The 25,255-nt window shown below is 47.4% G+C and overlaps 1 protein-coding gene across 2 annotated transcripts in view; it reads right to left on the bottom strand.

Annotated features, from left to right (window-relative positions):
• Positions 1-733: 733 nt before the first annotated feature.
• The window catches only part of PRCC (proline rich mitotic checkpoint control factor), a 34,190-nt gene continuing 9,668 nt past the window's right edge, over positions 734-25,255 (bottom strand). The window contains exons 4-7 of one of the 2 annotated variants that reach the window (XM_089654808.1): positions 23,366-23,464; positions 17,731-17,874; positions 16,826-16,891; positions 734-12,088 (exon numbers count right to left, since the gene is read on the bottom strand). In XM_089654808.1, the coding sequence (XP_089510934.1) occupies positions 12,002-12,088; positions 16,826-16,891; positions 17,731-17,874; positions 23,366-23,464 (396 nt within the window). In that variant the 3' untranslated portion in view covers positions 734-12,001. The remainder of the gene's footprint in view (positions 12,089-16,825; positions 16,892-17,730; positions 17,875-23,365; positions 23,465-25,255) is intronic. The other variant, XM_089654809.1, reaches the window with a different exon arrangement.

Below are 25,255 nucleotides of genomic sequence, written 5' to 3'. Positions count from 1 at the left end.
GGTGTCAGTTGAATAGAGCCTCGTCATTGGTATCAGTGGGAGGAATAGTGCCCCATCATTGGTGTCAGTGGGAGGAATAGTGCCCCATCATTGGTGTCAGTGGATAGAATAGTGCCCCATCATTGGTGTCAGTGGGAGGAATAGTGCCCCATCATTGGTGTTAGCAGGAGGAATATAGCACCATCATTGGTGTCAATGAGAATAATAGTTCCCAGCTGTTGGTGTCAGTGGGAGGAATAGTGCCCTATTATTGGTATCAGTAGGAGGAATAGTGTCCCACTATTGGCGTAAGTGGGAGGAATAGTGCTCTATCATTGGTGTCAGTGGGAGGAATCATACCCCAGCATTAGTATCAATGGGAAGAATAGTGCCCTATTATTGGTGTCAGTGGGAGGAATAGTGCCACATCATTGGTATCAGTGGGAGGAATAGTGCCACACCATTGGTATTAGTGGGAGGAATAGTGTCCCATCCTTGGTGTCAATGGGAATTGTGTGTTGGGTGTCAGTGGGGGGAATCATAACCCATCACTTGAATCAGTGGGAAGAATAGTGCCCCATTGTTGGTGTCAGTGGGAGGAATAGTGCCTCATTCTTGGAGTCAGTGGGAGAAATAGTGCCCCAAGGTCCAGATAAAGGCCAGCAAAGGGCCGCTTCTGGCCCCTGGGCCACAGTTTGGAGACCACTGCTCAAAGGTTCTTCCCCACAACCCCAAAACAAAAATAAAAGCACGCTTTCAACAGAACCAATTTTATTCATCAATTTATTGATTTTCGCTAACCTTCCTAAAATTTTACATTGTTAACGTTGAAAACCACATGGAGTTTTGGCGATTTAACTCACCTTATGAAAACAAAAGCTACAGGAAAGAAAGAAAACAAAAAAAAAGTTTTAACTCCAAAAATATTATATACAAGTTAGAATATTTACAAAAGTTCACACCACAAAGAGGAGACAGCTTTGCATTCTGGGAGCCCATTTCCAGTCCATAGGGGGGCGCCCTCTGCATTAAATAAAGTCATAAACTTGTCACCCCCTATCTTGCAGGGAATCCATTCGCCAAGGTAGTGATATTCATAAAAAAAAAAAAAAAAGGATTACAGAGCATTCTGGGTAACGCAAGATGCTACCAGAGATAAGCCCCTCTGAAAGTTTACGAAAAGCCAACCCTTTTTTTTTTTTTAAATTGGATAGAAGAGGGGAAGGTTAAGACCTCTGTCAATTTTTTCTTTCTGTCTCCTTTCTATTGGGGAGATTTTCTGTCACTGCCAACAGGAACGAAGAAGAAATCTCCCCAAATTGAAGCGATATCCTCTCTTACAGCCAACGCAGGAACAGGTTCCTCATAAAGGGAAGAGTTCTTTTATCTCTGGTTTCTGTGACAACGCTAACATTTTGAATTTCTGTAGTGGAGAGTGTAGTCACAGGGCAAATAGAGAGGGTGAATCTACAAAGTGGGGACACGAACGGCAATAAAAACCAGAAAATTAACAGAAAAAAAACAGGAAAATTGTGTCAAATGCTTCCTGTAATTTTCCTTTCCAGGCGCCAGTCCACGGCAGCTTACATGTGGTAGTAGGATTCCATGTTGGCGTCAGGAAAACAGAAAATTGTGGTAAATACTTACTGTAATTTTCCTTTCCTGGCAGCAATCCTGGACGGCATACTACCACATGTATGCTGCCATGTTGCCAACAGGAAAACAAGTTTTCACTTTACATGCACTTTACAGCAGAGTTACATCTTTGCTCCTAAATAAAATTACCAACCCCTCCCTAGCCCCCTAAATTAACCTAGAATCCCCTCATTTCCCCAATGCCTACTTATCTCTCCGTGGTGGTGGTGTCTACCTCCTTACAAAAAACTTGACCAGTGCTCCATTCATGTCCATGTTGAGTAAGATGTGCGACCAGCAATAGGAGACTTGAAGGCCACCATCACAGAGAGGAAAGTGTGGGTTTTTCAGGGATTCTAGGTTAGTTTACTTTAGAGCAATGGTCTCCAAACTGTGGCCCGGGGACCAGATGTGGCCCTTTGCTTGCCCTTATCTGGCCTTTGGGGCACTATTTCACCGACACCATCAATGGGCAGCATTCATCTCACTGATAAACAATGGGACACTATTAAAACCAATGATGGAGCACTGATACCAGGGAATTTTCCACTCCGACTGGTCAGCCTGGCCCCCCATAAAACTTGAAGGACAGTAAACTGGTCCTTTGCTTGGAAAGTTTGGAGACCTCTGCTTTAGAGGCTTGGTGGTTTTTGTAGCAAAAGTATATCTGAACTTTAAGGGTTCATTAAGATGGGCGATGAGACCCATCTCCTGCTCTGAGCCACTTTTTGCTGAGTTAGATATGAGACCAGCAACAGGAGACTTGAAGGGCACCACCACGGAGAGGAAAGTGTGGGTTTTTCGTGGATTCTAGTTTAGTTTACTTTAGAGCAATGTTCTCCAAACTGCTGCCCAGGGCCAAGATGTGGCCGTTTGCTTGCCCTTATCTGGCCTTTGGGGCACTATTGCACCAACTGAAACCATCAATGGGGCAGCATTCATCTCACGGATATCACCCATGGGGCTCTATTCCTCCCATTAAAACCAATGATGGAGCACTGATACCAGGGAATTTTCCACTCCGACTGGTCAGTCGGTCCCCCCCATAAAGTCTGAAGGACAGTAAACTGGTCCTTTGCTTGGAAAGTTTGGAGACCCCTGCTTTAGAGGCTTGGGGTTTTTGTAGCAAACATATATCTGAACTTTAAGGGTTCATTAAGATTGACGATGAGACCCATCTCCTGCTCTGAGCCACTTTTTGCTGAGTTAGATATGCCACCAGCAATAGGAGACTTAAAGGCCACCACCACGTAGAGGAAAGTGTGGGTTTTTCGGGGATTCTAGGTTAGTTTACTTTAGAGCAATGGTCTCCAAACTGCAGCCCAGGGACCATATGTGGCCCTTTGCTTGCCCTTATCTAGCTCTTGGGGCACTATTCCACCAACTGCCACCATCAATTGGGCAGCATTCACCTCACTGATATCAACAATGGGGCACTATTCTTCCCATTAAAACCAATGGTGGAGTGGAAAATTCCCTGGTATCAGTGCTCCATCATTGGTTTTAATGGGAGGAACAGTGCCCCATTGTTGATAAGTCGCAAGACAAGTCTCAGTCCATTGATTTCAATGGCATCTGTTCCAATCCATGCAACTAGAGTGTAAAGTCGTGTGAAAGTTGCACTGAGGAATCGTAATAGTGTGAATGGACCCTCAAGGTTTCTTGTCAAAGGAGATCCTAATTGAATGTAGCCTAGAAAGGCTAATTGTGATCATCTCAACAGCCATTAGGCAGATATGCTAATCACATTCCCTGCTATATAGATAGTCACTAGGAGAAGCATTAAATAATATATTTACATATATATTATTCAAGATATAAATACGACTAAAGCAGGAAGCAAGCAAGAAAATAAATATGTGCCCCATATGTGTATCTGAAATCGGTTTTCAGGTAAACATCATAAGCAAGAGCTTATTGAGATACATTAAAGCAACCTGTTTACCCCAGAGGAACCCTTGAAATTAATTCAAAGCTTGGAGAACCCTTGCTAAAAGCAATTCATCAGTGTGATGAATTACCCCTTACATTGGTGATCAAAATACCACGCTTGAAGAAAAATAAAAAGATCATTGGTGTCATGTCACTGGCGTGGCCAAGTGGGCTTGATCCTGAAACCTTATAGGCACCATCAGATGGGAGGTCAATCAGCTAAAGCTCAAGGATCCCTCAAGAAACCTCTCAAGGAACCATAGAGTTCTGCAGAACCCTGGTTGAGAATTGATGCACTAGGCTTCATTTTAGCTAGAATATATTTTATAAAAATAGCAATGTGTCATTTCATTGAAAGGAAATATGCACAGAGAACTGCAGGGACTGCTGCACTCCTGTATATATATATTGCCATTTGGAGGTTTCCTTTAAAACCCAGATTTAGCACCCCCCAACATTGGATAGAGAAGGCTAGGGATAAATGTTCTAGGTAAAGTTGCTGCCTGGTAAGGTTTGCCCTCACTTCCTTGTCCTGATGGAAGGGTGTTACAGGGAGAGGAAATCTCTCTGATGAAAGACGAACACCACCCACTGGTGCGGGGAGCATATTGTTTTGTGCCTTTCTTTCCAAGTGACCCCCACCCCCATCACTCATTTATGATCCTGGTGTCCCTGGGATGGAAATAGGGTAATATCTCCAAAATGGAGTCATGATCTGCAATTGGGAACTAAGAGAGGGTCAAGGCTTTCTCAGCCAGAGTTTTGTCGACCCCATGGTTCCTCCAGAGGTTGTTAAAGGTTCCTTGGGCAGCGGCACCATTGACAGATTGATCTCTTGCCTGACCATCAAGATAAGATGATGATACATTGACCACCAGTGTAGGCTGGTCCTTCTCCTATTGATATACAATATAAAGTACTACATTGACCACCAATGTAAGCGGGTCCTTTTCCTACTAATGTACAATATGAAGTACTACATTGTGTAAGGGTGTCCTTATCCCACTGACATGCAATATAAAGAAGCACTACACTGACCATTGGTGGAAGGGGTCATTTACTTCTTGAGGGGTAAAACCATCTCAACCAGGGTTCTGTAGCCCCCTAAGGATCCTTTAGAGATTGCTAAGGGTTCCTTGGGCAGCGGGAGCATTGATCTCTTGCCTGACCATCAAGATAAGAGGATACTACAATGACCGCCAGTGTTAGAGGGTCCTGCCACCGATATGCAATATAAAGAAGTACTATATCAACCATCATTAGAAGGGGTCATTTATTTCTTGTCCAGGTGTTACTGGGATGAAAAGTAGGGTAATATCTCCAAAACTGTGTAACGGACTGCAATCACGACTAACAGAGAGTAAAGTCTTTCTCAGCCAGGGTTCTGTAGACCTCTAACATTCCTGCAGAGGTTGCTAAAGATTCTTTGAGCAGTGGGAGCATTGACAGATTGATCTGTCTGACCATCAAGATAGCATGATGCTACAATGAACACCAGTTGAAGGGTGGCCTTATCCCATTGACATACTATATAAAGAAGTACTACACTGACCATCAGTGGAAGGGGTCCACTTCTTCAATGACCACCAACGAAGGGGTCACTTCTCTGACCACCAGTGTAAGGTTGCTAAGGGTTCTTTGAGCAGTGGGAGGATTGACAGATTGATCTGTCTGACCATCAAGATAGCATGATGCTACAATGAACACCAGTTGAAGGGTGGCCTTATCCCATTGACATACTATATAAAGAAGTACTACACTGACCATCAGTGGAAGGGGTCCACTTCTTCAATGACCACCAACGAAGGGGTCACTTCTCTGACCACCAGTGTAAGTTTACTAAGGGTTGTTTGAGCAGTGGGAGGATTGACAGATTGATCTGTCTGAATATTAAGATAGGATGATTCTACAATGAACACCAGTTGAAGGATGGCCATATCCCACTGACATACTATATAAAGAAGTACTACACTGACCATCGATGGAAGGGGTCACTTCTCCAATGACCACCAACGGAGGGATCAATTCTCTGACCACCAGTGTAAGGAGTCACTTCTCTACTGACCGCCAATATTTGGGGGCACTTTTTTACGGACCACTTAACTAACCACCAAGGTAAAGGACAATTATTATTAATTACGGTAGTTCCACTTCACTAAACAGATTTTGCATGGTCTAGGGTCAATGATAAGATAAGCGGGATGGGGGTCTAATTGATCTAGTAGGGACATACCCAAACAGCAGACAGATTTTACAAAGACTTATCCTTTAAATGGGCCTACTTGGATTACACAGCGTTCTGGAGTTGAGTTTAAAGCAAACCTGCACAATACCGAGCAGCCGAACAAAGCATCAGAGGAGTGAAGGAGGAGAGTATGTCCCCCTAGGGCAGTGGTTCTCAACCTGGGGGTCGAACGACCCTTTCACAGGGGTCCCCTAAGACCATCGGAAAACACATATTTCCGATGTGTAAAGAGCAGCTACTGTGTAGAAAGTAGCTGCTGTGTTGAAAGCAGCTACTCTGTTAAAAGCAGCTACTGTGTTGAAAGCAGCTACTCTGTTAAAAGCAGCTACTGTGTTGAAAGCAGCAGTATTGGAGGTAAAACGACACTCATGAATTATAATTACTGGGTAAATAATTTTATGGTTGGGGGTCACCACAACATGAGGAACTGTATTAAAGGGTCGCGGCATTAGGAAGGTTGAGTACCACTGCCCTAGGGGGAGGAATGAATAAAGCACAGGTTATCTTTAGGCCTATAATGTAAGTGCTTACCAACAAGAGAGGAAGTGTTATACAGCTGCTCCGGCCCCCTGCACAACCCCGTACTCCAGTGGGCACTGAAGGGGGAGAGCAGAAAGTGGTGACCGCCATTCACCGCTCTCTGCTCAGTACAGGCCAGGAACTGAGTGATCAGTGGTCATATGATGGTTTGGCTCTCTGTCTCAGAACCGGCAGAGAACAACTGCAGCCATATAAGTATGTATATTTTTTTTTTATTTCCCACACTTCTCCTTTAACTTATCTATCCAGTCTTCTATTTTTAAAGCCTGATGAAGGGGGCGATGTTGGGTCCCTGAAATACGTTGGTGTTCCCATTGCTCTTCTATCTGATCTTTATTGGAGTATATTTATAAATGAACTTTTATCTTGTGGTGTTGCACTTCTGTCTAAAATCTACTGTTGTACACTATAAACCAGAAGAAACTGCGGGCATCCTTTGGTGTGTGGAAGCTGCCAGCCCGGTAACCAGATAACCTATACCAAACAGCATCGCTACACTATAGGACAGCCTTTCTTTACTTTTTCACCACAGAGGAACCCTTGAAATAACTTTCTACAGGGAACCCCTGATAAAAATGATTAGACCTACAACTCATGATACATTAGTGGTGGTCAGTGGGAAAAATGCTCTTTACACTTGTGGTCGTTGGGAAGAATTATCCCCTTACAGATAGCTACAAAGATCAATGGTGTCAGTGGGAACTTATCTGAGAGGCAGAAATTGCTCATTGCTTGTCAGGAATGGACTTGCCAATAGTGGTGGGACTCACCTGCCTTGTGGGCTGCAGTACCAGGGCTGGCCAGCGGGTGCTCTCAACAACCAGAGGTTCACTTCGGCAATTAGCCATCACCTGGGGCTGATTGCAGGTGTATTTAAGGGATGGCAGTGGTTCTCAACCTGTGGGTCGCGACCCCTTTGGGGGTCGAACGACCCTTTCACAGGGGTTGCCTAAGACCATCGGAAAACACATATTTCCGATGTGTAAAGAGCAGGTGAACCTCTGGTTGTTGAGAGCACCCGCTGGCCAGCCCTGGTACTGCAGCCCACAAGGCAGGTGAGTCCCACCACTATTGGCAAGTCCATTCCTGACATTGCTCAAGGAACCCGTAGCAACCTCTGGAGAAACCCTAGTTGAGAAACCCTGCTATAGGATAACAATTCCAATAGGGCAACCCTAGGCTCTTTTTATCCAGTGTCCCAGGTGTTTACTGCTGTGTCCCCATGGAGAGATTGTCCTGGAAACCATTATCTAGATCAGGGGGTCTCCAAACTATAGCCCTCCAGCTGTTTAAGTACTGCAAGTCCCATCATGCCTCTGCGAGTCTTGCCTGTGGCTGTCAGAGTCTTGCAGGGCCTCAGTTCCTCAACACCTGGAGGGCCGTAGTTTGGAAACCCCTGATCTAGATGACTGAAAGCAGGAATTTAAATGTTATGAGGGTGGGCTTTAATGCCCACAATTCACACATGTGGATGACCCCAGTTCCTGTGCGGAGAGCTCGTTCACTCAGCGACCCCAGCACAGTGCCCAAGCTGTCAAAACCAGCTACCGGTCTCTAGTAAATGATCAGGAGTCGGCAGGATGGACCTGATTGTGTGACCACTGTGACAGCCAATAAGTGATCACGTCATCCTTCCCCCTCCTCAGACAGAAAGACCCAGATAAAAGGACGCCAGGACTGGGCAGGAAGAGGTTAAGCTAGCCATACATTATACAATCCTGGATACCAAAACTATGTAATACGGAGGCGGAATTTTGAATAATCTACGGCCAGCTTGCCCTGGGTACGCTCCAACTGGCTCTGTAAGAAAATACTAAGGGCTACATATGCTGCCTTCCCCCCCCCCATGTGATAGCAATTGTGCCTGGCGACTGGCTGCTCTGACACCCACTGAAACCACAGAAGGGTGAAGGACTCACATGCTCCCAATACTCTGGATCCAGGTATTTCCTTTCACAAAGGGATGGTAAAAGTAGGAACAGGACTGGGCACAACTGTCACTATATTAAATCAAAGCATTCCCTGCAACTGACACTTCTGGGTGTGTCAGATATTTGTTCCCTGTGGCCCTATCCACTGGCACCTATAACACTACAGTAGACAAGACTGACATAGGAGCCAGCAGGAGGGACCACAGCGGACGACAAGGAACCCAGGTATCCAACATGCCCAGAAATATGTCCAACAATGAAGATTCTTTGGCGGCAATAGACAGCTAAAATCTTGCATTTGCAGAGATTGCTTTGTTTCTGTGTTTTCAGAGTCGCTTTCAGTGACCTTTTGCTTTACCCTGCAAAACGGACTCACTTTGAGAGAATCCCGGGGAAGAGAGTAGGCTGCCATTGCTGCATCTCCTGATAATGCCACATTAATAATGACTAATCTGGAGCAAGCATGCAGGTTGTATGTTATGATTTCACTTTCAACATGCTTGTTCCGAGCCAGTGACTTCAAATAGAATTGTAGGCCAAAGTTAAAACCGGGCGGACAGGCCGGATTTGTAATGCAGAAGAGACATGTTTTCTTCTCTTCTGCATTGAAGTTAACTGCCTGTCAACCCTGCACAGAGACACGCACGCGCAGCTCATGGTACAATTGTGGCAATGCCGAATGTGACTGAGCCCAGGAGTGAAGTCATCCCTGCCTAGCCAATTAAAGCAGATGGGACCCAGAAGCTGGACGCCTGAAGAGGTTAGCAGGCAGGCGGGAAGCTTGGGGATGCCACATCGCTAGAGGAGAGGTAAGTCCTAAAAGGCATTGATAGCCTACTAGCAACTAGCTTTTTAAGGGGGTTAGTAACAGTTTTAGGAATCCAGCATTAATAAAAGCTGCGCTTCTGGTTCCGAGTCTAGAGTTGTGAAAAGGCAGCGAGAAAATGCTACTCATCCCATACACACATATTGTATATGTGCATATATATAGTTTCTGTATTTCAATGGCAGCCACAATTTCATTGCCTGCAGCTCCCCCTACAATAAAAACTTGGCATTGCAATCCCAGCTGCAACAGCACTTGGGGCCCATTTAAACTTGTAAATGGAGCCATTAGCAATTACACTCAGGAGACCCAGAGGGGGTTCCTGGCGATTAGCCGTGGGCGGCAGCCCCATTGAAAGCAAGAAGAGGCCGACAGCTCCTGCAGCTAACCGCAGCCAAAATGATTGGCTCCGGACAAAGACTGGAAGGAGGACAAAAAGAACACTCAGCCTGGAGTAGTCTCATATTTTTGGGGTCCTATGAGCCCCGGTTCACATATATGCGGCCGTGCGGGCCGCGTTTTGCGCGGGCACGAGAGCCCATTCATTTGAATGGACTCCCGTGCCATGCAGGGAAGAAGTCTCTGCACTTCTTCCGTAAACGCAGCCCACACGAGAACCTCGGTTCCCAGTACAGTTGCGTTTTCCAGTGCGGGTGGCAAGCCATTAGAACTAATGGCACCCGCCGGCGGGTCCGAATTCCTCTGTGCGGGTGGTGCGGCTGCACGGATTTGAACCTAGCCTAAGGTAGGAGTGAGGGCAAAGAGAGACAACCATTTGTTTGCTGCCATTGTGTTAAAGGAGAAGTTCACCTTTTAGACAAAAATAATAAATGCACATTTTTTTGCAGGTAAAAATGCATTTATTATTTTTGTCTACAGAAGCCTGGAAAGCGTTGCACCGGCGATCAGTAAATGGCTGATGCCACGCAGATCTCCCACAAACCTGTCAGAATATCTGCTTGCCTTACGGGACGTACGAGATGTATGGGGGTTACGGAATGTATGAAGGGTACGAGATGTATGGGGGTATGGGATGTATGAGGGGTATGAGGGGTACGGGATGTATGAGGGGTATGGGATGTATGAGATGCATGGGGGGTAAGAGATGCATGAGGGGTACGGGATGCATGAGGGGTACGGGATGCATGAGGGGTACGGGATGCATGAGGGGTACGGGATGCATGAGGGGTACGGGATGCATGAGGGGTACGGGATGCATGAGATGTATGGGGGGTACGGGATGCATGAGATGTATGAGGGGTACGGGATGCATGAGATGTATGAGGGAGTACGGGATGTATGAGGGAGTACGGGATGTATGAGGGGTACGGGATGTATGAGGGGTACGGGATGTATGAGGGGTACGGGATGTATGAGATGTATGAGGGGTACGGGATGTATGAGATGTATGGGGGGTACGGGATGTATGAGATGTATGGGGGGTACGGGATGTATGAAATGTATGGGGGGTACGGGATGTATGAAATGTATGGGGGGTACGGGATGTATGAAATGTATGGGGGTACGGGATGTATGAAATGTATGGGGGGTACGGGATGTATGAAATGTATGGGGGGTACGGGATGTACAGGATTTATGAGGGGTACGGGATGTATGGGGGGTACGAGATGTACAGGATTTAAGAGGGGTACGGGATGTATGAGATGTATGGGGGGTACGAGATGTACAGGATATATGGGATGTATGGGGAGTACGAGATGTACGGGATGTATGAGATGTACGGGGGGTATGAGATGTATGGGATGTACGGGGGGTATGGGATGTACGGGGGGTATGGGATGTACGGGGGGTATGGGATGTACGGGGGGTATGGGGCGTATGGGATGTATGGGGGGGTACAGGGCGTACTGGATGTTCAGCCAAGCAGATACTCTGACAGGAAGCTTCAATGAACTACCACGGCGCTCCACAGGTAGTTCATTGAAAACTACCAGCACACAGCAGATATGGCTGTTGGGACTTGCAGTTCATTCATTGGTGGAAGTCTGTGAATGAGTGACACGGCCATGTGGGCGGAGCCATGCTGTTTTCAAATTTGACAGATAGTACAGGGAGAAGTTTTCCCATACTATCTGTCAGAGGGAGGGGGGGGGGGGGCCTGCGGCTATGGGAACATTTTACATGTCCAACCCTAAAAACAGGTGGAACATGTACCACATTCCCAAAGGTGAACTTAATATCTAAGTAAGAGAACATACCTTCCGTCTTTTATTAGCAGCCATCATTTCCTTGTCTGCAGCTCCCCCTGCAACAAAAACTTGGCATTGCAGCCCGAACATTGGCATTTAAAGGGCCCCAGCTCAGTAGAACAGAAAGGATGGAGCCTTGGTGTTTGCGTATAAACAGAGCAGGGGGTGAAATTTGTATTTATTATATATAGTGAAGCCCTTAAAAAAAAATAACACTGACATACAATGGTGCCCATGTAGCAGCAGCTGACCTTCACCTTAGAGGGAGACACTTTAAAAGTACAAAATGGCTTCCCCCACGCTATGTAGCCTACAAAGGTTTCATTGTACAGCAGCAGCGAGTGATGAGTAAGAAAGGAGGAAATTTGGAGGAGAAATCGGCACTAGGAATTAAATGTAAAAGCAGGGGCGGGCCTATAAACAAAACGTGGAAAAGTCCCATGTCCCCCTCATTCACATATTTTACAGGGAAAACGATTCTTTATCCGTCCCAAGCAGAATACGGCAAATCTGGCACTGCAGAGTCACAGAGAATCACATGAATACGCGGAGCGGAGTTTGCGGTTAAATAACTTAAGTGGTGGTATTGGCCAATCTGTGTACGCTTGGCAGGAGTTGTTTTGGATTCTCAACCGCGCACGGGGGGGGAGGAGGAAAAAACTTGTGTGGTCGCTGGAAGTCACCCGTCGCTGCGCACGCTCCGCTAGAAACCGTACTTGGCTTGTGTCTGTCGCCGGCTCAGCTTGTTGTCGGACCAAGTGTTCTTCAGCTCCAGCTCCCGCTCTTTGGCCTGAGAAGGAAATGGAAAAGGATTGAGGGAACAGCGGCAGTCAAGTCGGTCATCTGACCAATGTTGTGAGTTGTCAGGGAGAATCATCATACATGTGGGCTCCAATGACCATACCAGCTTGCCCTTCTTACCCACTTATCCACCAAGGTACGTTTATAGACAACATCGCAGACACGTGTTTAACCCCACACACAAATATGCGGCCTCACAGGACTGGGTTTTTTTCCGAGGGGCCGTATATTTGCGTACCTGTCTTTGTGCTGGGAGTGCGCCCCCCAGCACAAAGACCAGGGTGTCACTCAGGGGTGTGACAACTCATGGGGCCCCCGGGCAATAGGGGATCATGGGGCCCGTGTCCTTGCCCAAACGCAAAAAAGCCTATGAAAAAGGTACCAGGGGCATCTCATGGGGCCCCCTACTGACCCCGGGCCCTCGGGCAGTGCCTGAGTTTCCAAATGGTCAGTCCGCCCCTGGTGTCACTGAGAGCCTCGGGTCCCATTCTAAAGAGCGGGACCCGGGACTCTCAGTGACACTCTGGTCTTTGTGCTGGGAGCGCACGTGACCCAGAATCAGGAGTCCCAGGTCCTGATTCTAACAATCGGGACCCCCGATTCCGGGTCACATGATCGCTGTGATAGCCTCTGATCGGCTGGTGTCACTGAGAGCCCCGGGTCCCATTCTAAAGATCAGGACCCGGGACTCTCAGTGACAACATGGTCTTTATGCTGGGAGCGACGTGACCCAGAATCGGGAGTCACAGGTCCTGATTCTAACGATCAGGACCCGGGGCTGCCGATTCCGGGTCACATGATCGTTGTGATAGCCTCTAAATGGCTGGTGTCACTGAGAGCCCCTGGTCCCATTCTAAAGATCGGGACCCGGGACTCTTAGGGGTTTATTTACTAAAGCTGGAGAGTCCAAAATCAGACTCCCTTCTGCATAGAAACCAATCAGCTTCTAACCTCAGCTTGTTCAATGAAGCTTTGGCAATGAAACCTGGAAGCTGATTGGTTTCTATGCAGAAGGGAGTCTGATTTTGGACTCTCCAGCTTTAGTAAATAAACCCCTTAGTGACACCCTGGTCTTTGTGCTGCGAGCGCACGTGACCCAGAATCAGGAGTCCCAGGTCCTGATTCTAACAATCGGGACCCCCGATTCCGGGTCACATGATCGCTGTGATAGCCTCTGATCGGCTGGTGTCACTGAGAGCCCCGGGTCCCATTCTAAAGATCAGGACCCGGGACTCTCAGTGACAACATGGTCTTTATGCTGGGAGCGACGTGACCCAGAATCGGGAGTCACAGGTCCTGATTCTAACGATCAGGACCCGGGGCTGCTGATTCCGGGTCACATGATCTCTGTGATAGCCTCTGATTGGCTGGTGTCACTGAGAGCCCCGAGTCCCATTCTAAAGATCGGGACCCGGGACTCTCAGTGACACCCTGGTCTTTGTGCTGGGAGCGCACATGTGACCCAGAATCGGGAGTCCCAGGTCCTGATTCTAACGAGTGGGACCCGGGACTCCCGATTCCGGGTCACATGATCGCTGTGATAGCCTCTGATTGGCTATCACAGTAATCAGTCACTGTATAGCCCGCCCACCATTTTTATTTTTTTTTTCTGGAGGAGAGAGATACATTGTAACTCTCTAACTCCTGGCATAGAGGAAAAAAAAAAGTTTGTTAAAAAAAAAAAAAAAAAAAAAAAAGATAAACAAATATTAAAAAAGAAAAGAAAAAATAAAGAAAAAATACATAGATCAAGATTTGATCTAGTTCAGTGCCAGGGTGTTTGGGTCAAGGTCAGGGTCAAAGGTCAAGCTTAAAGGTCAGGATTTTTTTTTTTTTTAAATTGGTATCAGTGTGTGTATTTTAGTCGCGTTAAAAAAGTGAGTTTTTCAGCTTTTTTTTAACACCTTTTCATTAGCGTTTTGTGGTGTTTTCTGGCGATTAGCAGCGTTTTCCAGCGTTTTTACCAAAAAAATTTTTTTTTCGGTCAAAAAAAAAGAGGCGGTTTGCGGCATTTTACCACATGTTTCAGCGTTAGTCCTCATGCACACTTGATGTTTTGATAACGCTGGTAATGTTAGCTGTGTAAAGTCACATTAAAAACCTGAGTTTTTCAGCTTCTTTTAGTGCCTTTGCATTAGCGGTTTGCAGTGTTTTGTCGCGATTAGCAGTGTTTTCCCGCACTTGTGTTTTTACCAAAAAATTATTTTTTTTAGTAAAAACAAAATCCAAAAATGCCGGTTTGTGGCATTTTACCACGTTGTGCCGCGTTAAGAGCGTTTTTACAGCTAAAAAAACTCCTCTACAAATGCACTAGTTTTGGGGTTTTTTTTCCAGCCAAAGAATGCTGATTACAGTCTGTGTGTGCATGGACACCTAGGAGAACATGCCGGGGATGGACACGTAGGATAACATGCCGGGGATGGACACCTAGGATAACATGCCGGGGATGGACACCTAGGAGAACATGCCGGGGATGGACACCTAGGAGAACATGCCGGGGATGGACACCTAGGAGAACATGCCGGGGATGGACACCTAGGAGAACATGCCGGGGATGGACACACAGGAGAACATGCCGGGGATGGACACGTAGGATAACATGCCGGGGATGGACACCTAGGATAACATGCCGGGGATGGACACCTAGGATAACATGCCGGGGATGGACACCTAGGATAACATGCCGGGGATGGACACCTAGGATAACATGCCGGGGATGGACACCTAGGATAACATGCCGGGGATGGACACCTAGGATAACATGCCGGGGATGGACACCTAGGAAAACATGCCGGGGATGGACACACAGGAGAACATGCCGGGGATGGACACCTAGGATAACATGCCGGAGATGGACACGTAGGATAACATGCCGGGGATGGACACCTAGGAAAACATGCCGGGGATGGACACACAGGAGAACATGCCGGGGATGGACACGTAGGATAACATGCCGGGGATGGACACACAGGATAACATGCCGGGGATGGACACACAGGAGAACATGCCGGGGATGGACACCTAGGATAACATGCCGGGGATGGACACGTAGGATAACATGCCGGGGATGGACACCTAGGATAACATGCCGGGGATGGACACCTAGGATAACATGCCGGGGATGGACACCTAGGATAACATGCCGGGGATGGACACCTAGGATAACATGCCGGGGATGGACACCTAGGATAACATGCCGGGGATGGACACCTAGGAAAACATGCCGGGGATGGACACACAGGAGAACATGCCGGGGATGGACACCTAGGATAACATGCCGGAGATGGACACGTAGGATAACATGCCGGGGATGGACACCTAGGAAAACATGCCGGGGATGGACACACAGGAGAACATGCCGGGGATGGACACGTAGGATAACATGCCGGGGATGGACACACAGGATAACATGCCGGGGATGGACACACAGGAGAACATGCCGGGGATGGACACCTAGGATAACATGCCGGGGATGGACACACAGGATAACATGCCGGGGATGGACACCTAGGATAACATGCCGGGGATGGACACCTAGGATAACATGCCGGGGATGGACACCTAGGATAACATGCCGGGGATGGACACCTAGGATAACATGCCGGGGATGGACACCTAGGATAACATGCCGGGGATGGACACCTAGGATAACATGCCGGGGATGGACACCTAGGATAACATGCCGGGGATGGACACCTAGGATAACATGCCGGGGATGGACACACAGGAGAACATGCCGGGGATGGACACACAGGAGAACATGCCGGGGATGGACACACAGGAGAACATGCCGGGGATGGACACACAGGAGAACATGCCGGGGATGGACACACAGGAGAACATGCCGGGGATGGACACACAGGAGAACATGCCGGGGATGGACACACAGGAGAACATGCCGGGGATGGACACACAGGAGAACATGCCGGGGATGGACACACAGGAGAACATGCCGGGGATGGACACACAGGAGAACATGCCGGGGATGGACACACAGGAGAACATGCCGGGGATGGACACACAGGAGAACATGCCGGGGATGGACACACAGGAGAACATGCCGGGGATGGACACACAGGAGAACATGCCGGGGATGGACACACAGGAGAACATGCCGGGGATGGACACATAGGAGAACATGCCGGGGATGGACACATAGGAGAACATGCCGGGGATGGACACATAGGAGAACATGCCGGGGATGGACACATAGGAGAACATGCCGGGGGGGTTTACTGGCTATAGAAAAAAAAACATCAAAAGCCAAAAACAGCCGCTGTAAAAATATCCCGTCAGGAACCCTTTGCAGGTGTTATGGCTGAATTATCTGATCAGAGTGGGACACTTTGAGCCGAGAATATTCCACCTTTTCACAATATTCTCATTTTCTGAGATTGTGGATTTGGGGTTTTCATGAGCTGTAAGCCATAATCATCACAATGATGACAAATCACGGCTTGAACTATCTTGCTTTGCATGTAATGAGTCTCATATATTAGTTTCACCTTTTAAGTTGCTGCACTGAAATAAATGAACTTTTGCTCCATATTCTCATTTTTCGGGTTTCACCTGTATATTGGTCCAAGCTGGCCCAATGTGTATATGTATAAATTGTCACACCTAAACTCAGCTGCTATGAAATACATCTCTATATGTTGTGGTTGTTTTATGTATCGCTTACCTGTACAGGAGTAAGGAAAAGTCAACCTCAAAGTATACAACTCACCTGGTGGATCAGGTAGGTGATCTGATGTTTCCGTCGTTGTTGTCCGGTTGGCTGATCCCCTTTTTTCTAGATACGGGAAGAGACATACAGAAAAATTCAGCAAATCTGTGATGGTTAGCAAGTAATTCTGTCTCTGTTTTCACATTCACATAGACCAGGGGTGTCAAACTGGCGGCCCTCCAGCTGTTGCGAAACTACAAGTCCCATCATGCCTCTGCCTTTGGGAGTCATACTTGTAGCTGTCAGTCTTGCAATGCCTCATGGGACTTGTAGTTTGGCAACAGCTGGAGGGCCGCCAGCTGTTGCGAAACTACAAGTCCCATCATGCCTCTGCCTTTGGGAGTCATACTTGTAGCTGTCAGTCCTGCAATGCCTCATGTGACTTGTAGTTTGGCAACAGCTGGAGGGCCGCCAGCTGTTGCGAAACTACAAGTCCCATCATCCCTCTGCCTTTGGGAGTCAAGCTTGTAGCTGTCAGTCCTGCAATGCCTCATGGGACTTGTAGTTTGGCAACAGCTGGAGGGCCGCCAGCTGTTGCGAAACTACAAGTCCCATCATGCCTCTGCCTTTGGGAGTCATGCTTGTAGCTGTCGGTCCTGCAATGCCTCATGTGACTTGTAGTTTGGCAACAGCTGGAGGGCCGCCAGCTGTTGCGAAACTACAAGTCCCATCATGCCTCTGCCTTTGGGAGTCAAGCTTGTAACTGTCAGTCCTGCAATGCCTCATGGGACTTGTAGTTTGGCAACAGCTGGAGGGCCGCCAGCTGTTGCGAAACTACAAGTCCCATCATGCCTCTGCCTTTGGGAGTCATGCTTGTAGCTGTCAGTCTTGCAATGCCTCATGGGACTTGTAGTTTGGCAACAGCTGGAGGGCCGCCAGTTTGACACTCGTGACATAGACCTTACCTTGCTGAAAGACTTCATGTTTTTCTCCTCCGTCAGGGACTTGGTCAGCCACTGCTGGTTTCCGCTGAGCTGGTCGTCACCTTTAATCTCCACAAAGTTAATTTCCTCTCTTCCCCGATTCCGCTTTCCTTGTAGACGCTTGAACTGTAATTAATCACAAGGACCCGCAATAAGTATCTCTGAGGTTTCCTCACCTTATTAATCGCTGTCAGATGATTAACCGCTTCCCGACCAGCCTATAGCAGAAATACTGCTACAAGGTGCACAAAATCACGTATATACACACAGGATTCTGCATTTCCAGGTAGGAAATGGTCGCGGCCATGCCGTCAATCACCGGGTCCCGGCCAGTGATTACTCGCCGGCGCACGGCGATTACGAGGATCTCTGACGGGGAGGAGAACTGTTTTTGTTTACTAACAGTCCTCCTTCCCTTCAGCTCGGGTGCACTGCTCTGGATGGCTTTGCACAGCACAGCCATCCAAAGCAGTGTCCTTACAGTGAAGCACACAGACACCACCCCCAATAAAACACACCCAGCACACAGTTAACCCTTTAATCACCCCTCATGTTAACCCCTCCCTGCCCAGTGCCATTAGTACAGTGTCAGTGCTTTTTTTTAGCACCGATCACTGTATTGGTGTCACTGGGCAGTTCCCCTACCTGTGCCTCCATTCGCGGCCTCGGCTGTCAATCACAGGGTCCCGGCCGGTGATTACTCGCTGGTGATTACTTGCCGACGCCCGGTGATTGCCAAGCATCTCCGACAGAGGGGGAGAACTGTTTGTAAACCATACAGTTCTCTCGCCTGTCAGCTCCTGCACACTGCTTTGTATGGCCATGCAAAGCAGTGTGCTTACAGTGAAACACGGACACAGCCCACTATGTAAACAAAGCACACAGTTAACCCTTTGATCACCTCATATTAACCCCTTCCTTCCCAGTGCCATTAGCACAGTGTCAGTGCTTTTTTTTTTTCTTTTTCTAGCACTGATCACTGTACTGGTGTCACTGGGGATGTCGGTCAAAACCCCCCAGTATCAGAATGCCCGCCTCAGTCCTGCTAGAAGTTGCTGATCACCGTCATTACTAGTAAAAACAAAACATAAAAACTCCAGTATATATATCGCCATTTGTAAACCCTAAAACTTTCACGTAAACCAAATAATTTACACGTATTGGGGTTTTTTTTAGCAAAGACATGGAGCAGAATACATTTTGGCCTAAATTTATGACAAAATTGATTTTTTTTTTTTTACTGGAAATGTTTAATAGCAAAAAGTGTGCAAAAAAAAAAAACACACAGGTGATCAAATACCAACAAAAGAAAGCTCAATTTGTGGGGAAAAAAAAAGGAAATACATTTCATTTGGGTGTAGCGTGTCATGACCGCGCAATTGTCAGTTAAAGTAACGCATTGCCGTAACGCAAAAAATGGTCTTGTTAGGAAAAGGGGGGGGGGTAAATCCTCAGGAGGTCGAGGGGTTAAAGCTCAACTCCAGGACCATCTCCGCTTTGCAATATATATCTCAAAAGTGCCATCACATCCGCACTGTTAATGATGTCACTTTTTGCTTCTAGTAAATTATACAGCATGTTCAGAGTACCTGTGATCAGGGGCGGACTGACCATTTGGAAACTCGGGCACTGCCCGAGGGCCCGGGGTCAGTAGGGGGGCCCCATGAGATGCCCCTGGTACCATTTTATTAGGCTTTTTTGAGTTTGGGCAAGGACACAGGGGCCCCATGATCCCCTATTGCCCGGGGACCCCATTAGTTGTCAGTCCGCCCCTGCCCGTGATGCAATTTCTTCTCTCCAGCAATTCTCTCCAATGCCGTTTTGAAAGACCCGGGTACTCCGCCTTGCTGCCTACAGAATTTCTTGAAACTATATGCCTGTTAATTTTTTCGGACCTGCATAGTTTCAAGACAGTTCTGGGCCTTGTTGCAGGCAGAGAAACGGGAGTAATGTGTTCTGTTAGCATAGCTGCCTATTATATTACATTTAACCACTTCCCGTCTGGCCCATGTACATAAACGGCTGGATGGGAGCAGTGCCGAAGCGGGTGGCCATTTATAAACGGCCCCGCATTCACTGCCTGTGCGCACTCCCTAGGAGCGCACAGCACCTCCGGACACAGCGGAACACTGATCGCTGTACGGGACCTCTGTGTGAGGTCCCAATTCATGTGATCACTGATTAGCCAATCAGTAATCACAGGAACACTTCTGACATCATTGCTTACTACTTGTGAAATCTGTGGATGATCACAGAGATCACATGGTACAGGGCTATTCACAACAGCCTTGTACCATGTGACAAGCTGAGACCAATCACAGCTCTCACAGTATTTCTCAATGGCTGCAAGAATTCAGCCAGAGAGAAGGAGAAATGATTGCTTTTATGGGTATAAAAGCAATCAGTGCAAAAAAAGAAACAAAATCTTCATCACCCCCCACAAGTAGCGACTATGGTGACACTGTACTGCTAGGATGACAGTACGTTTTAAAAAAAAAAAAAAAAAACATAAACAACAATATAAAAAAAAAAATAAAAAATGTAAAAAAAAAAAAAAATTATAATTTTTGCTTATAAACGAATTTGTGTTATTTTTTTTTTTTTACTAAAAAGATAACTGAATACATTTTGGCCAAGATTTATGAAGAAAGATTATTTGCAAAATTTTATAAGACACTTTTTTTTTCTAAATGTTTGGACTTTTTCATTTATAAAGCAAAAAAAAAAAAAAAATCCCAGTGGTGAATAAATACCACCAAAATAAAAGTTTTATCGGTCTCAAAAAATGCTAAAAAATTCATATGGGTACAGTGTTGCATGACCGCGCAATTGTCATTCAAAGTGTGATAGCTCTGAAAGCTGAAAATTGGCCTGGACAGGAAGGGGGTGAAAGTGTCCGGACTTGAAGTGGTTAAAGCGGAGTTCCACTCACGCTATCAAAAAATAAAAGTCAGCAGCCACAAAAACTGTAGCTGCTGACTTTTAAAAAACAGCCACTTACCTGTCCCTCGGTCCCGCGGTGTGTCCCCCGCAGCTCGTTCACCGGCTGTCCTATATTCCAAGAGGCCGGAATCTTCAGTGTGGGCACCCGGCTGTGATAGCTTGCGGCTTCACAGCCGGGTGCCCACTGCACATGTGCGAAAAGCGCTGCGATACGTGAATGGTCCTGTAGTCTTCAGTTACCTGTCATGTGTCCCAAAAGACTACAAGGAGGGAGGGAGGACACCTTCCTTTTCCAATCGCCTAGGCGTTCGGACCGGAAGTGGGAGCGGGTACCTGTCAAATTCGGGTTCCCGCTCCCCAAAGGTGCCAATCCTTAATGGGGAGCGAGGAAGCAGTCCTTAAAGCGGAACTTCCCCTTTTGGGTGGAGCTCCGCTTTAAGAAGGGGTGGGCTCCTTCCAGGCTCACCTGCCCTCAGCCTATCCATTATTATATATGTGCTTTTACTATGGAGGCTCTCAACATTTAGAGTTAGGAACTGCAGAATATGGGGGTCCCATGATGAGGCTCTGCAGCTTACGTATGTATATGCAAATGTGTGCTAACTATCCCGTTGGTTAACCACTTGAGCTCCAGAGGATTTACCCCCCTTAATGACCACGCCTCTTTTTGCTACTCGGCGCTAATTCAACTGATAATTGCGCGGTCATGCAATGCTGCACCCAAACGAAATTTACGTCCTTTTTTTCACACAAATAGAGCTTTCTTTCGGTGGTATTTGATCACCTGTGCGCTTTTTATTTTCCACGCTATAAACAAAAAAAGGCCAAAAATTTTGAAGAAAATCAATATTTTTTACTTTCTGCTATAAAAAATATATAGTAAACTTTTTATTGGTAAAAAAAATCCCAATAAGTGTATATTGATTGCTTTGTGTGACAGTTATAGTGTCTACAAACTATGGTATAAATACTGCAATTTACGCCATTTTTCTGCTATACAGCGCTGCACTAGTTTAACGGACAATTGCGCGGTCATGCAATACGGTACATAAATGAAATTTACATCCTTTTTTTCCCCACAAATTGAGCTTTCTTTCGGTGGTATTTGATCGCCTGTGCGGTTTTTATTTTTTGCGCTATAAAAAAAAAAAAGGCTGACAATTTTGATGAAAAAAAAACAATATTTTGGACTTTTTGCTAGAAAACATGTCCAGTAAAAAAAAAATGCAAAAATCAAATTTACTCATAAATTTCTGCCAAAATGCATTCTGCGACATGTCTTTGCTATAAAAAAAACCCAATATGTGTAAATTAATTGGTTTACGTGAAAGTTATAGCGTTTACAAATGGCGGGAAAGATACTGGGATTTTTAGTTTTTATTTATACTAATAATGGCGCCGATCAGCGACATATAGCGGCAATCAGCGACATATAGCGGCAATCAGCGACATATGGCGGCGACCAGTGACTTATGGCGGGACTGCGGCGGACATTTTGACACTGGGGGGGGAACTGACTTGGGGTCACTGACATCCCCAGTGACACCAATACAGTGATCAGTGAAAAAAAAACACTGAAACTGTACTGTCACTGGGGAGGAAGGGGTTAACATTTTTAGAATTTGCTGTGTAAGGGGAGTGTTTTACTAGGGGGCGGGGGTGTGTACTGGAGGGGGGGGGGGGGGGGGGACGGACGGGGGGGGGGGGGGGGGGGGGTAGGGAGGGGGGAGCTGATCGAGGGAGAGAAACTCTTCTCTCCCTCTGCAGCTTGTCGGCAAACTGTCACAGAGCAGGCTGTGTGTAAACAATGCTGCCCTGCTCTGTGTCAGTGATTACCGCTCATCGTGGGAAAACGGCCGGTAGAAACCGGCCGCGACCTGGCGGCGGAGACCCGCTGCTGACACCCGCGGGACAAGCAGGGTGGGCGCGCGCCCCCTACCTGTTTTGAAGGCAGCCGTTTTAAAACGTGCTTTTGCCTACGAGCGCCGCCCTGCCACCGTTTATATGCGGTGGCTGGGCGGCATGTGGTTAATTTAATTTTTAATTTATTTTCAGGTACTTATATAGCGCCGTCAATTTACACAGCGCTTTACATATACGATCTAAGGTCCCTAACTCACATTCATACATACACATACTAGGGCCAATTTAGACAGAAGCCAATTCACCTACCAACATGTCTTTGGAGTGTGGAAGGAAACCGGAGTACCCGGAGGAAACCCACGCAGGCACAGGGAGAACATGCAAACTCCAGGCAGGAGGTGCCGTGGTTGGAATTTGAACCGACGACCCGAGTACTGCCAGGCGGAAGTGCTAACCATTTGCGTGCTGCAATTCTCTTACAGGGAGGACTCAGGAGGTAGGTGTGGCTGGTTTGGATTCTATGTTAACTGCGATCCATATAACCCCACCAAGCATTTGCATAGGTAGCACGTTGACATCACCTCTCTAGCCTCAAGGACTACATAGGGGAGTCTAAACAATATGGCTCTTGCAGGAAGTGGCTACGCAGCATTTACGGTCACAACCAGGAAAGAGCATTCAATTATTAGAAAGGGGGGGGGGGGGTACCTGGGACAATCTGCATACTACATCCACAGAAGAGGTAATGTGAATGTAAACATTTCCTTCCTACAGCTAAAAATGAAAAAAAAAAAATGAAAGTAAATCTCACCGCTTCATCATCCATGAAAGAGTCGCTTGTTGCGGAGTCCCGCTGGGTGGCTGATGACTGCTCCGCCTCCTGATAATACCCACTGCTGTAATAATCCTGCTGCAGGAAAAATGAAGGAATTGAACAAACAAATCTGGATTTAACCATACCAGTCAAAAACAACACAAAAGAAGACCTGAGCTAAAGCCAGCCATAGACGGATCGAATCTCAGCCGGTTCAGCAGGGACTGGCCAAGATTTGATGCATCTATGGGCAGGCTAGTTGTACCCAAATTGATCGATCGACTTGGGTACAACCAGCCTGTCAGATTTTTACCATGCAGTTTCTGCTCACAGCGATAGCCGGTGTTTCTCCGGCAGGGAAGTCTCCACCATCAGCAGAACACAATAGTGCTGCAGGAGGGATTCCCCCATCAACATTGTGTTGATGGGGAAATTGAGCGATTTTCTTTCCTTCCACCACAGAAAAGAAGAGTCATCTATGCCTTGCCCTAGCTCAAAAAGATAGTCAGCAGCCTATAGACTACCTGCAAATGATCTCTTCCCCATTACGGACTTACCATGCCTTGTTTTGTACCATGTCTCTCTATAGAGGTCGGCCATATTGGTAGGAGCAAGGGTTTGCTTCCTCGTGTTAGCCTTGCCCCTATGATGACTGGTGGAGGAATGTTCAGGAAACAAGAAGGGTGGAGGAAGCACAGATCCACAGAATGGATAAAGCAGAACATCTTCCTCTCTAGCAGGGAGAACAGCAGCCAGAGACATTAGATTTCACAGTGAAGATGTACAGCTATGAGATTCAAGGTACACTGACATGACGTGTCAAGAAAGACACGACTTTTTTCAGGAGGAATTTAAAACCAAAGATTTTTGAGGGCTAAATGAACCCATACATTCCTTAGTAGACTGCAAATCTTAAAGTGTTACTAAACACAGGACCCCGCATTTACTATATCCAATCTCCCCGAACCCCATATTCACTATATCTGGTCTCCCCGGACCCCGCATTCACTATATCTGGTCTCCCCGGACCCCGCATTCACTATATCTGGTCTCCCCGGACCCCGCATTCACTATATCCGGTCTCCCCAGACCCTGCATTCACTATATCTGGTCTCCCCGGACCCTGCATTCACTATATCCGCTCTCCCTGGACCCTGCATTCACTATATCCGCTCTCCCCGGACCCTGCATTCACTATATCCGGTCTCCCCGGACCCCGCATTCACTATATCCGGTCTCCCCGGACCCCGCATTCACTATATCCGGTCTCCCCGGACCCCGCATTCACTATATCCGCTCTCCCTGGACCCTGCATTCACTATATCCGCTCTCCCTGGACCCTGCATTCACTATATCCGCTCTCCCTGGACTCTGCATTCACTATATCCGCTCTCCCCGGACCCTGCATTCACTATATCCGCTCTCCCCGGACCCTGCATTCACTAAATCCGCTCTCCCAGGACCCTGCATTCACTATATCCGCTCTCCCAGGACCCCGCATTCACTATATCCGCTCTCCCAGGACCCTGCATTCACTAAATCCGCTCTCCCAGGACCCCGCATTCACTATATCTGGTCTGCCCGGACCCCGCATTCACTAAATCCGCTCTCCCAGGACCCTACATTCACTATACCTGGTCTCCCCGGAACCCGCAATAACTATACCTGCTCTCCCCGGACCCTGCATTCACTATATCCGGTCTCCCCGGACCCCGTATTCACTATATCCGGTCTCCCCGGACCCCGTATTCACTATATCCGGTCTCCCCGGACCCCGTATTCACTATATCCGGTCTCCCCGGACCCCGAATTCACTATATCCGGTCTCCCCGGACCCCGAATTCACTATATCCGGTCTCCCCGGACCCCGCATTCACTATATCCGGT

This window comes from Staurois parvus, unplaced genomic scaffold, assembly GCF_062004578.1.
Source record: "Staurois parvus isolate SC_StPar_1 unplaced genomic scaffold, SC_StPar_1.0 ptg000800l, whole genome shotgun sequence".
NCBI classification, from domain to species: Eukaryota; Metazoa; Chordata; class Amphibia; order Anura; family Ranidae; genus Staurois; species Staurois parvus.
The sequence above is the reverse complement of the archived record's forward strand: the minus strand, read 5'-3'. Positions and strand labels throughout refer to the sequence as shown.